The following is a 13,525-nucleotide window of genomic DNA, read 5'->3' on the forward strand; positions in this document are numbered from 1 at the left end:
ACCGTAGAGGGAGAGGGACACCAGATTGTGTGCGTTGCTTGTAAACTGGCCTAGAGCTTTTGGAAGATCCTCCGACTCCCACGAAACAGGACTGACCAAGCCTGACCCCCCCCCCCCCCACAGTTGAGTGCGGGACCTCAGATGTGAGGAAAGTCCACCTTGACAGCCAGGAACGGCGCTCATTGTTATTTGCTGTACTGCAAGGAGCTGAAACGTGAAACAGCCAATGAAAGTAAAGTTTGCCGGTTGTCAGCTTTGACCGTGCCAGTGCAGTGCAAGAGTTCCCCAATGTCCTCCCTCTTGTCCCCACGACTGAGGCCCAGGAACAGTGAGATCTACAGAGCTGCACAGAAACAGAAGTCTTCGGCTGCATCTTTTTCTTCTTTACTAAGGTACTGTAAAAATAACCTAAGAGAACTTACCTCTTACTGTGGAAGTGCTTGTAACTTCTGCAACTCACAAGTCTAATCAGCTTGTGGCCCTAAATTTAATTCTTCTTTTTCTCAAAGACTCCTAAGAACTTGGGCAAAGACTTTTCCATTTACTTACCTGAAGTGCTGCATCCTATACAAAGACTTTGGCCTATTGACTTTGGCTTAGCCTATTGAATTGAATGACTCTTCTCAGAGCTATCTGAAAGTATTTGCCCTGTTTATGACTATTTGTATTTCTTGTGTTCTAATAACTTTTGCCTTTTACTTACTTTTTAAAGAGTATTCTGTATGCCAACAGTAAGTTATTAATGTCCCCAGCAAGGTATTAATGTCCCCAGCACCCTCGTTACTGAAGTCACCTGTGGGTGTAGGTCGTGTCTGTGGGCCATCCCAAAAGGGCCTTGTCTGATCCAGAAATTCAGAATTTACAGTATTGAAGTATATTTGTGTGTTACTATTCTATTGGTCCCTTCTGAAGAAGGCTTTATAACTGACTGATAAATAAATTAATTGTTTATGCAAGAAACCTTGAGTGTAAGAGTTTATTTGAATACCTGTAACTTTGAATCTTTGTGTAACTCCACTACAGCTCACATTACACCTCTTGAGATAAGCCTGGTTGCTCAACATGCTACCAAAACTGTGTAGTACAAGCTTATACCAAAGGTTGGGTTGCCTATACCTGCAGTCATAGTTGTTTGTAGTGTTCCCAGAAGGTACTGCATTCAAACATTGCCTAACACTCCTCTCCCCTGCTGATCCCCTGGCTGAAACTGCACTGGTTACCTGGCTACCCTATGATCTCTGGCCCAGGTCCCCTCCCCTCCCCGCCTGTTGCACACCTGCACTGCCCCCCTGGTAACCCTTGCACTTGGTTACTGTTTCTGTATCCCTGCAGCCCCCTACCAGCACTTGCCACCAGCTGCCCGCACTTTTTATTTATTGTGTTTATTATTTTACTGTTATCCTATGTACTGTACTGACCCCTGATGTCTGCTCAGTACCCTGCAACGAAGAGCCTTCATAAGTGTCCCAGGACTGTCCTTTGGCTGACCTCCTCCGAATTTGGACTACAGTGCTGCCGCCGTCCCAGTTCAGAGTTTCGACCTGGAACTTGGGAGTTCCTCAGCTGGCCCTACGAGACTAACCGCTGAGAAATGTTGGCGTCCTAGTACCAAGGGGACCCGATATAGGAGGGAAAGTCTGACCGCAGCAGTTGAATCCCTTTGCATCACTGTGCTGCTGTGACCACTGTCTGAAATCGCTTACTTGACCAGAGTCCAGTCCTTAGAGGGGTCCTGCATCGCGTTTTGCTGCATTCTTCATTTGTGAGTCCTTGCAACAGTGAAAGACACCAACCGGAGATCAGCTAGAACCTGCAACCCCTGCAAATCAAGGACTGCGACCTTCGACAGGACCTTCGACAGGAAACACAACCTCGGACCTTCTTCCTTTGTCCTGCCAAGTATGGAGAAGAATCTGATTACGAGGGGTAAGTTACAGAGCTTCTTACCTACCCCTATACTCCCATTATAAGACAATGGGCTAACACTGTTGGCTTTGCCATTACTTGCTTTTACAAGACTTCTGAAAGTTGGACCCCAGAGACCCTACCTGCATTTTTTCCTGCTTCAAAGCTTCTGTGGAACTTTACCTGAACTATTATGCAAAAGGCCCCAGACAACTTGGGGACGGACAATTTGAGTTAGGGATCATGCATAATATAATCTTACCTTTCCTTTGTAGGAGTTTGTGTTGAATTTTATGCCCTTTTTAATAAGTGAATGTATATATGTATCTACTTGCTAGTAGTCCTTTTTCTATAGTGTATTTTGGTCAATAAATAACTATTTGTGTACATCCTGCCAAAGTGTAATTTGGGATTCCCATTGTGTGACCTCATTGTGAACCCTTAACAAGCTCACCACCTCTGAAGAACTTAGCCTAGACTGCCTGTCACTGCTACCCGAAGGGGTTTGGCTACAGTTCTCCAGAGTTGTCCTGTCACAATATAGGTTGGCCTTCTATACATCTGTCCACCAGGTCAGAGTATAGAAAATCAGTTCTAACAATTGCCTAAAATAATTGTGAGTACTCCAAGCCTGTCATCTTTTGTACATAACAATATTGCTGGATTTCGGGTTTAAGCTCTTAAACCTGGGCATATGTTATTCTTGCAGCCAGTCATGAGAGATATTACCCTACTTATGCACGCAATGAAACAATAAAAGAATGTGTGTTTACACTGGAAAAACAGTTATCTGCCATTTTTCAAAGAGGGCACACAGGAAAACACTGAAATACAGATTCTGAACATTTGAAAACACTGGCAAAACACCCCCTTGACGTGTTAAAAAAATAAAATAAAATAAACCCCTAAAACAGGAAACCCTAATTATGCACAGGCTGTTTGTTCCTTTACCTGGTCGCGGGGGCTCGTTTTTGGCTCTGTGTTGAAGATTCTCGGCACCGGATTCTGTATCGCCGTGGTGGAACCATTTGTTTGCAAAACATCTATTTTGAGTACTTCCTTCTTGGTCCTGGGGTGGGCGATTATTCCCAATACACACTCGGTTGGATCCCTCTGGTACAGGGTAGAGATTTTTTGCAGGTGACTCGCATCTGCACTTTCCATTGAATTACATTGGGGGTCTGCCTGCTCTACTGGGGTTTCTGTTTCTTCAACCACCCAATTGATTTTTTAATTGGGGTCTCCTCTGATCCTCACTGGAGTTGGTTTCTGAGTAATCTGCACCTGAGGGGTAAACCAGCCTTAACTTCCATACAAGCGGATGGCCCATTGACTCTCTTATTGATTGCTATGGACTTTCTACCTGCCATGGAGCTTTCTTAAAGTGACTTTTGTGGTACTTGCCTGCACCTGGACATTGTTCCTGAATCCACAAAGGAGAGTTCTAGGCCAAGAGCTTGATTTTTAGTACTTCAGTAATTAATACCCTTCACTTTAAAGCTATAAAAATCCCTGAGAAGCTCGTCCTTTACTCCATGCATTCCACGCACTATCATGGCGAGGTTCTTCCCTCTAAATTCATTTTGCGTAATCCAGTTAAATTTTCCCCATTTCTGGTTTGCTTCGTCAATTCCTCTTTTAAGCACCAGACTGTTCCCAATTTGATCAAAGCCGTAGCTATTACTCCTTTACTGAGGAAGCCTAAACTTGACCCCTAGGAACCTAATAACCTTCGGCATATCACTAACTCGTTATTTCTCTTGAAGATTTTGGACAAGGTGGCAACCACCCAGTTCAAACTCTACCCCGAGGAATCCATGAGACTGCATTCTATGCAGTCGGGTTTTCGATTGCACTACAGCACAGAAAGCGCTTGTTTGGATCTGCAGTCTCACATGCTAGACCTAATGGAGAAGGGAGGATGGGGTTTGTCCTCCTGGATCTCTCTGCAGCATTTGATCTGCTCAACCATCATTGTCTGGCAGATGTGCTGCAAAGCACTGGTAACTGCTCAGAGGAGGCCATACATTGGCTTTCCTAATTTCTTAAAAACAGGAAATCCTGTGTTTGCTGGGGCGATGCAGCTTCCGACACTATGGATATTGTGTACGGAGTCCCACAGGGGTCTTGTTGTCCCCTACTTTTTTTTTGTTTTCTTCTTTTTTTTAAACTTAGTTTTTATTACATTGTTTTATAAATAGCAGGAACATTGACCATAATACCGGAGCATTTACACCATCACTTGAGTTCCATGCATAATCCCCCCCCCCTAAACTTGTACTACACAGGAGGACGAGGCATTTAACACGAGGCCCACAATCAAAACGTGCAAGGTAAGTAACAACAAAGGGGATGCGAGTGTGCCCAATATAGGGTCCCTAGGAATCTCGCAAACCCATCCCAGGTGTCAGATATATTATGGACCTATGTTCTTTGCCGCTCTTGTCTTGCACTGTCACCCGATTGGCAGTTTGGTCTTGTACTACCCCACTACAGAATGAGCATTCCCCAGTCTGCGTGGAATGCCTCCAAGCCATCATTTACTATTGCAGTGAGGTTCTCCAGAATGAAAATGTCCCAATGTTTATTCATCCAGTCCACTTTGAGGGGGCGGAGTTGCTCTTCCATCTCTGGGCTATTGCCACCCTCCACATTCTTGGGAGTCCGGGTACCTGCCTGCCCTCCCAGCACGCCTAGTAGAATTTGCATAGGCTCTAAGTCTAGAGGCACTCCCGTGACCTCCTTCACCCAACTAAGGACTTCCTCCCAATATATCTGGGTCTTGGGGCATGACCACCAGAGATGGTACGACGTAGCATGTTGGCCGTATTCCCTGGGGCATAACGAGGACACCCGAGAGAACATTTTCGACAGCCTCTGCGGAGATAGATGCCAACCATGTAAGATTATAAAGTTATACTCCATTGTGGCTGTAAAACAATTGACATGAAACATTATCTCATATACTTACCCCCAGGTGTCCTCCCTACCTATTTGTGAGGCCCAATTTTCTTTGAAGTTTTGTCTCTCTGAGAGGTCCACCGTCACCATTGCCTTGTACATCTTCCCCATAGTGATCTCAGTGGGGAGGGCCAGGAAGAAAGTCGCTCATTGGAGCAATTTTTCTTCCATAGGGACTATAATACTCCCAATACTGGATAGTTCCTGACTCTTGCGGGGAGTGATTTAGATGGGGACCATATAGGATCTCTAACTTTCTTACTGTGGGTGTAGGAATCCTCTAGGTACGACCAATATGTGCCCATATCGTCCCTCATGTGTTCTAGTAGAATACGTGGTTGGGCTGCCTTGTAATAGAGCAAGAAGTCTGGGAGGCCAAACCCTCGGGTTAGTGTGGTTCTTTTTATTTTTGGACGTTTCCCTTGCCAAATTAATCTGGAGTTAAGCTGTCCAAAGAAGCTGTCTGGGACTGAAGAGGGTAAATCTGTGAATGATATGGCATTTGTAACGCGCCTACACACAAGTGAATGGGATAGAAAACGCGGGAGGGCTGTCATTTTGATTGATGTCTTTCTACCATACCATGAGAGGGTTAGGGGTGTCCAGCGAGCAAGATCAGAATAGAGTTTGTGCAATGTGGGCGCGTAGTTGTCAATCAACGGGTCTAGGTCTCTGGGCACCCAAATAGATGATTTCATTGGGTTAGAGTCTCATCCCTCTCAGGGGGCCTCGTACTGCTTGGCGGAATGATCAGCGCATAATGGCATTACACTGGACTTGGATGTGTTGATTTGCAGGCCTGAGAAAACCATGAAGGAGGCTATGAGGTCTAGGAGTCTAGGGAGGGAGCACAAAATGTTTGTTAGATAGCATACAATGTTGTCCACCAAGAGGGACAATTTAAATTTGACGTCACTGTCTTTTATTCCTGAGACGTCTGGGGCAGTTCTGATTGCTATTGCCAGGGGTGCCACTCTAATTGCCTAAAGAAGTGGAGAGATGGGGCTGCCCTGCCTAGTACCTCTGCTTAGGTGGAAGGGGGTGGACACGGCACCATTGGCTAATACTTTGGCTGTCAGGTCTCTGTAAAGTGCCGAGATCCTTCTCCGAAAGTTGGAGCCGAATACCATTCTCTCTAGATTTTTCCCCATATATGCCCATTCCACTTGGTCAAATGACTTTTCCGAATCAATGGAAATTGTACCGTTCCAGTTTCTGCTCTTGCGCCATGTGCATTAGATGAATTGTTTTTCTGATGTTAACCGCTCCCTGTTGCCCCGAAATAAACCCCACTTGGTCCCTGTGAATTAGTGTTGGCATTAGCACCTCTAACCTTTTACCCAGCCCTTTGTTTAAAATCTTCACGTCCGTATTTAACAGGAAGATAGGTTGATATGATTGGCATTGCGTCGTGTCCCTTCTGTCTTTTGAAATTACAACTATGAGGGCCCCTAGTAGTGAGTCTAGCAGGACTGACGTTTCCAGAGTTTGGTTGAACATCCTAGCCATGAACGGGGCCAGGGTAGACTGAAACGCTTTTCCCAATTATCAAGATTATTTTGTCTGCTGAGATTGGGGTGTCCTGCACGGCTTTGTTGTCTGGGGATATGCCTGGCATGGGTAGGCCGCTTATAAAATTGTGTATCCGCGTTCCATTTCCCTTTAATTCACTCATATAGAGGAGTACATAATAGTTGCGAAATTCCTCATCTATGTTCTCGTCCTCATAGACCCTCTTGGCCCCTGCGCGTTGTATCGCCCCTACCCTCCTAGCATTTCTTTGCTCCCGCAGTCTCCATGCCAGTATCTTGTCTGCGCGTTCCCCTTTTTCCATGTACTTTTGTTAGAGGAAAGCTAGCTTTCGCTCGGTCTGTTGTACCAGCAGGGCCCTCAACCGCCTTTTGTATTGCTGCACTTTTGCAAGGTGTGTCGAGGAGACTTGGGTTTTCAGGCCACCCTTGGGTTTAGGAATCTATTTTTCCCATTGGGTCTGACTACACTTTTTCTCTTTCCCTTTTTTTCCTCGCCCCCAACCGCATAAGCTTGCCTCGTGTTGAGGCCTTGAATGCCTCCCATACTGTCGGCAGTGCCACCTCCCCGTTAACGTTGAACTAGAAGAATTCTTTTATTGATTTCAACAGCCCCTGGGCTGCTTCTTTATCTTTCAACAGCAGATCATTGCATATCCTTGTACCCCTCTGGGTCCCCCCAGTCCAATCTCCCAACTCGACTAAGTCATGGTCTGACCAGGGAATGGGCTCAGTGGTGGTTTTCGATACACTATTTATGAGCGAGTATGCTACCCCAAGCTCACTATTGATTTAGCAGAAGTGCAGAGATTTGATAAAACTGGGAACGGGAGACCACCGCCGGTTTAGCTCTTTTCCTGTCCATTGCTGGGTCCAAGACCATATTAAAACAAACCCCCAATGAGCAGTTGCAAAGGTCTGGATTTTCTCCTTTACCATATCCCAATGCTGTTCCTGTCCTCATTGGGGCAGTAAACTGAACCCAAGGTTACTGTTTGTCCTTTTATCCACCCTTTGACTAACAGAAAGCGTCCTTCTGTGTCCCTCTGTCTCTCTCAGGGTCGACTCTGTCAAGAAACCCATCTTGTTTGCTATAACAATGGCCACTCCCTTTTTCTTGGATGAATTGGAGGCATGATGGATTATTGTCACCAACTTAATGGATGGTTCCCTGCCACTCTGCCAGTGAGTCTCTTGTACGAACAGTAGGTCTGCTTTAAAACGATTGAATTCGCGCATCAACAAGAATCTCTTAAGTCGGGGAATTGAGACCCCTGACGTTTGTAAACAATAGAACTACCCTTGCTCTTTAAGGTCCTGCTGTGTGACCCGTGTATATACCCTTACCCTGCGTGTGGCGCCCCAGTGAAACGCATGTGTAGCATGTAACAGTAGGAACATTTATGAAAACCTCACCCCCAGAAAACAAATAAAACTATCTTAACGTTTCTAACGTCCCTGATCCCCTCACAATCGCGTCTGGACCTGGCCAGACCACCAGCCTCCCCTTCTTCTTCAGGACTTGAGCCACCTCAAGTCTCCTTCCTAGATCCCCCCCCCCAATCAAATGATTATCCCATCCCTCATGCCCAAATCTGAACCCCCGTCCCCTGCACCTTAACTTTTAATGGGTTTCCGCCCGGACTTCACTGCAGGAAGTTCAACCTCAGCCATCATCCCTGCTCGGCTCAGCTCCCAAAGAGTTGAGCAAGACCGGACAGTCTCTCCCGCCGTTGGTATTGCTGGTTAATTGGGCAGGGTTACATCCCTTTTTAAATGAATAACTCCGGTACATTCCTTGTGTTTGAGTGGGGGGAAGGTGGTTTAAGCTTCTTGTATTTGCAGAACCCCTTAATGTGTCTACTGTCAGTAGATCTTTCGATCTTCAATTTTTAGTTCTTTGAGATTCGTCTGTGCACCTCCTCTGTGGCAGCGGCCGCCGAGTCCAATGTGGCTTCTCCCATCGTTTCTCTGGGGACCCTGTTTATGTCCTCCATTACTAAGTTGTACTTGTACCCCTCGTATTCGAAATTCAGAGAGAAGGGGAACCCCCACCGGTATCTGGCTCCCTGAGCAGTCAACTATTTTGTCAGTGGGGCGCAAAAGTCTTTGCCTTGACAGGGTGAATGTCGAGAGGTTCTGGTAGATAGCAATTTGGGAAGACCCCCACTGTATCGGGCCCATTGATCTCGCTTTGTCCAAGATCTTGTCTTTCTCTGCATTGTAATGGAATCTTGCCAAAATAGAGCGCAAGACCTTACCTCTGCCACCGGCTCCATGTGCTCTGTTAATAGTTGGTTTAGTGGTCATGTCTTCCTCAAAGATTTCTGATGACCTTGTTGATCGCTGCTACAATGTCCCTCTGGGTCTCTCCCTCTTTTTCCAGAACTCCGAAGAATCTGAGGTTATTGCGGCGCTCGCGATTTTCAAAATCCTCCGTTTTTAGGTAACACTTCACTTCTCTCCAGTTCTGAGATCCTCATATTGAGTTAGATCTCTAGGACTGCTGACGAGGACTGGTTGACTTCTAGAACCCCTGAAGTCCATCGTCCATGTCCACCTTTTTTTATCAAGGCCATCCAGTCTGTGACTGATATTAGACCTGTGAAGCCCTTCAGTTCCTCAAGTATTGCCGTCATGTCTCTCCGCATTGATAAAACATCTTCCTTCATGGTCGGGTCAGCTGTGGCCATCGCCTCTATTGCTGGTTTGGAGGACGAGGTACATTTGTATTTTTGAAGTGAGGCAGACCAGTTCATAGATGTAAACGTGGGGTGGCTCTCTAAGATTGACTCTGTGCCCTCCCACTTGTTGGGCCCCTGGTGCCCCCTACCCACAGTTGTACATTTATAGGGGGAATCAGGTGGAGGGTGTTCTTGGTCGTGTGGGGTTATGCACCTTGTCCCCAGCTGTATCTCTGGGCTTTGACTCTAGAGTCGGTGCAAGGGCCTTGTGGAGCTCTGTGGGACCGGCACTTATGCTGGATGTAACTGGGGACGTCCCTCGGCGGCTCCTTGCCATTTGTCCTGACCAAGGGATCAAGTGGCGGCTCAGAACCCTGCCACAGTGACCTGGGCTGTCTATCTTTCCACTACAAAGCAAGGGGAGGCCTGGGCCATCACTGAAGATTGCTGCGGACTGTTCCTCCCTCCAGGGCAGGCCCCATCCGGTGGTGGGCACTTCAATCTCCGCTGTACCAACCTCCTGGGCCCCTTGCAGGCTCACCTGGTGAATGAAGACTTTGTGGTGCCACGTCGGGGCGAGGTGGGCGCCTACTTTTTAAAAATAAATTATTTCTCGCTCTCCATTGCTGGGTATCAGCGCTGTGCAGTCTGGGGGGTGGGCATCCCCCCGTGTGGTTGATCCAGTGTACGCCACGGGTGGCGCTCTTTCCACCAGCGTCAGAGCGTGCCAACTCTTGTACCTCCTCCCCAAAGGGGACCACTGGCTGCCCTCGACCCCCTCTGTGTGGTGATAGGAACTCCTTTTCATGTTTGTTGGCCTCTGCTTCGGGCATCTATGCAGGCTCTTTTTAAGCCGGCGGTCTCGCCAAGATGAAAGGCTGGGCTGCAGCGTGGATTGGGATGGCGTATCACCCCACCTCAGGCTGGTTACATTATTGTTGTGCACTGCCCGTGGCGCTCTCCCTGGAGGCTGAGCGCCTGCCGTCCCCCGCTGCGAGTGGCCGTGTGGGTTTGTTTCAGATCAGCGGCCTCGCTGAGATGGAAAGCCGGGCCGTGGCACAGGTCGGAGGGGCAGTCCACATCACCACAGGTCACCCCGGTTTTAGCGCTCACTGCCAAGATCACTCCTCTGGGAGACTGAGCGCCCCGTTGCTACCTGAGGTGAGAGTGAGCCCACACCGGGCCGGCGGCCTCGCTTTGAAGTCGTGTGGAGCTGAGGCACGTGTCAGAAGTGGCGTCTGCGCTGCTGCCAGACTCCCACCGTGTCACAGTGTGAAGCAAGGGGCCTCCGGGTCAGTTCTTTCACCCACTGGTAGCTCAGAGTATGGGCTTGCCAGTTGGGGTGGGGGGGTCACAGGCACATCTTGTTGGGGGTTGCTTGGGGGAGAGGGCGCTCCTCACCCAAATGTGCCTGCCTGAAGGGGAGCGACACAGATGTGCTAGTGCATCTCTGCGCCCCCCTGGTGGCCTGTCTGTCCTCTACTCTTTTTAACGTTTACATGAAACCCTTTTGTGACTTGCTAGATCCTCAAGAGGTCTACTTTGTGAGCTACGCAGATGACACTCAGCTGGTACTGGAGCGGAGTGGGAACTATGCTTCTGATCTGGCTAGATTATCATCGGTATATAATCTGATCAAAGGCTGGATGTCTTAACAACTGGCTCTGTTTGAATCCATCTAAAACAGAGCATATGATCTTTGGCAATCCACAACTAAGAGCCAAACTCTTTCCAGATTATAACTTCCTGAATTTGGAAGGCTCTAACATCGCTATTAGTGGCAAGGTCAAAACCTTAGGGGTCTGCTTTGGAGAATCTTTAAAATCAAAATTACAGGTGGATGCTATAGTTGGGAACTCTCAGTACCACCTTAAAGTTTTGAGACAAGCGAAGCCTCTCCAGTCGCAAACAAAATCGGGAAATTTTGGTTCGGGCCATTATCGCCCCTCGCATAGACTACTGCAGCGCCCTATTGCTAGGTGCTAACAATGCAGAGCTAAACTTCAGGTCCTTCAGAATGAGGCTGTCGGTATTATCTGTGACATCCTGAGAAAAGAACACATAACTTCAGCAAGAAGGAGTTTGCACTGGCTCCCAGTGGCCGCTAGAGTGAGCACTCTAAATAGTACACCAATGCACTTTTGGATATGCGCCTGGCTATCTGAACAAACAACTTTACCCTTCTACTCCATCAAGGTCTCTTTGGTCAAGCTTTCTAGGTCAATTGGCAGTACCCAGGTTTAAACAGTCCAAGGTACTTGGACGCTCCTTTGTGGCGGGTGCAGCATCTGCCTAGAATACTTTATCAGGAACTCTTCGATTGAAATCTTGCTTTGTCAAATTTAAGAAATACTTGAAAACCTGGCTGTTTGAATGAAACTGTAAAAATTAATAATGCTCAGTTTCCCTTGTCTTATTTTTCAGTCTTTTTGTGTTTGTTGCAGGCTTTGGTGCACTCCAAATATATAAATAAATGCTCTTTTTTTCCTTTGAATGTGAATGGTTGCTAAACCGTAGCTGATTTTAGTAACCGTGTGACAGTAACAGTGTGACCTTTTCCTGGAAGTGACTTGCACTGGTAATTGTTTCTAAAATGTATCTGGTTTCTTTTGGAAGCATTGTGCTCCGAGTATGCATTTGTATTATTGCGTGTTACTATGTCCTTGGGGCTTGAATTAATGTGGTGTGTTAGTGTTAACTTTGGGTGTCTTTAGGACTATTTTGCTTGTAGGTTAAAATGCGCAATTCCTTTTTTTGCCTACTTGTTATGTCCTAACCCATTGTCTATGGCTTAACATGTATAGTAGGGGAGGGTTATTTCTTTAGGGCACTCTAATTACATGTGCAGACCCAGAGGGTATTTTACCTGGTTTGCCAGGTTGTGTTATTCCCTTGTTCCCCCATCCCATTAATATATGTTGCGTGCCTTCCTGAGATGGTTGGCCAACCTTGGAAGTGGGATGAGGAGAGTCCTTTTATACATTTACTGTTTGTAAAGTATATTCTGTATTTATTTTAATACTGTATATCAAATGCTAAGTACTTATTTAACCTGATGGAGATCTATATTTGTAACATAATTAAAGTATATATTTATCAGTGTAGTGTATTTCTAGAGATAAATGTGTGGATTCATTGTACCTTTGTGTAAGCCTGCTACCCATTTCTTAGAGTTCAGCCTTGTTGCTCTGTCCGCGTTACTTACTTTTGAGAGGTGTGGCATTCCTTGGGGGCTAGTTATCTTAGCCCCCATTAGGGCACTGGTTGTAGACTCCTCAACAGAGGACTGTATAAAAACTGCCTTACCACTCACTTACCAGTGAGAGTTTGGTCTAACACAAATGATAGCCCTTAAAACGACTGCATTGTTCTCTGAACCCTGCTCCAGCAGTATTCTGAATCAACTCCACCCCTCTCCTAAGAGTATAGCGTTGACTGCTGCTGTCTAGCTGGCACTAGAACAGTTAGGTTGAACCTAAGTTAAACCTAAGTGAAACTTTACTTGGCACTAACCGGTTGATGTTTCTAAGCCCTCACCAGATAACTGTGGGATGACCCTAGCAACTCCATCCTAAAAAGTTACCTACAAGTGTTTCACTGTGTTTTCTCTCTTGCACCAATCGCTATAAAGTAAATAGTTTAACTTGCATATTGTGTGGCCAATCCCTTGTTGTATGATTCACTATACCTTTGTAATATTCAGGTCAGCTTTCAAGATTATATCCTTGACTGCTCTGTTAGGCCTACTCACTAGGAATGTTATGCATATACAGAGATGTTCTTCTTGCATGTGCTTACTACAAGGAGAGTTATAAGGACTTGAGAGAAACCCTGTGGTGTGTTAGTTTTAGGAGCCTCAGTGGGTCGTTTTCATAACATGAACACAGGGCCAAGGAAAACATTCTTAACAGTAGGCGCCATATCAATGTCTATTCTTAGATAATGGACATGTTCTGACTAAAATAATAAACCAGAATGTTCTGACACTCAGATTGTTCTCCTATCTGTAGATTTGCAATTTATGGTGATTTTGTTTTAATTTTAATTTCCTTGAAGGCTCCAGACTGGGTGGACGCAGAGGATTGTCATAGGTGTAGAGTCCAGTTTGGGGTTGTGACTCGCAAGGTGAGTGTGACCTTTCACTATAGTCTCCATATCTCTGTTCATTGAGCGCACGTGGCACCCACTGCCTTTCTCTCGCACACTTCACTGAAAGTACCTGCCTCCATTTGTATGCCTTCTCTTGTCATTTGAATTGCCTGTAGTGAGGTTTTATTTTGTCACTGACCATCTTAAACCGAAGCCCTGACCTAAACAGATTTCTCTTCATTGGACCTCTATCTGTCTCTACTGAATTGTCTATCTTCTGTTCTTTCTGTGTGCACCTATCACTTTTCTTTTGAGGGGAGGTGTGTGTGTGTGTGTAGACACACTTAGAACTTCCCT

General features: G+C 46.4%; 1 protein-coding gene across 4 annotated transcripts in view; it reads left to right on the plus strand.

The window, feature by feature from the left end:
- Positions 1–13,525, plus strand: part of HGS (hepatocyte growth factor-regulated tyrosine kinase substrate) — a 793,272-nt gene that overhangs the window by 210,117 nt on the left and 569,630 nt on the right. For all 4 annotated transcript variants that reach the window (XM_069655261.1, XM_069655264.1, XM_069655262.1 and 1 more), the window contains exon 7: positions 13,136–13,204. In XM_069655261.1, coding sequence (XP_069511362.1) covers positions 13,136–13,204 — 69 coding nt within the window. The remainder of the gene's footprint in view (positions 1–13,135; positions 13,205–13,525) is intronic.

Source organism: Ambystoma mexicanum, chromosome 3q (assembly GCF_040938575.1).
Source record: "Ambystoma mexicanum isolate Mex_15411 chromosome 3q, UKY_AmexF1_1, whole genome shotgun sequence".
Classification (NCBI taxonomy): Eukaryota; Metazoa; Chordata; class Amphibia; order Caudata; family Ambystomatidae; genus Ambystoma; species Ambystoma mexicanum.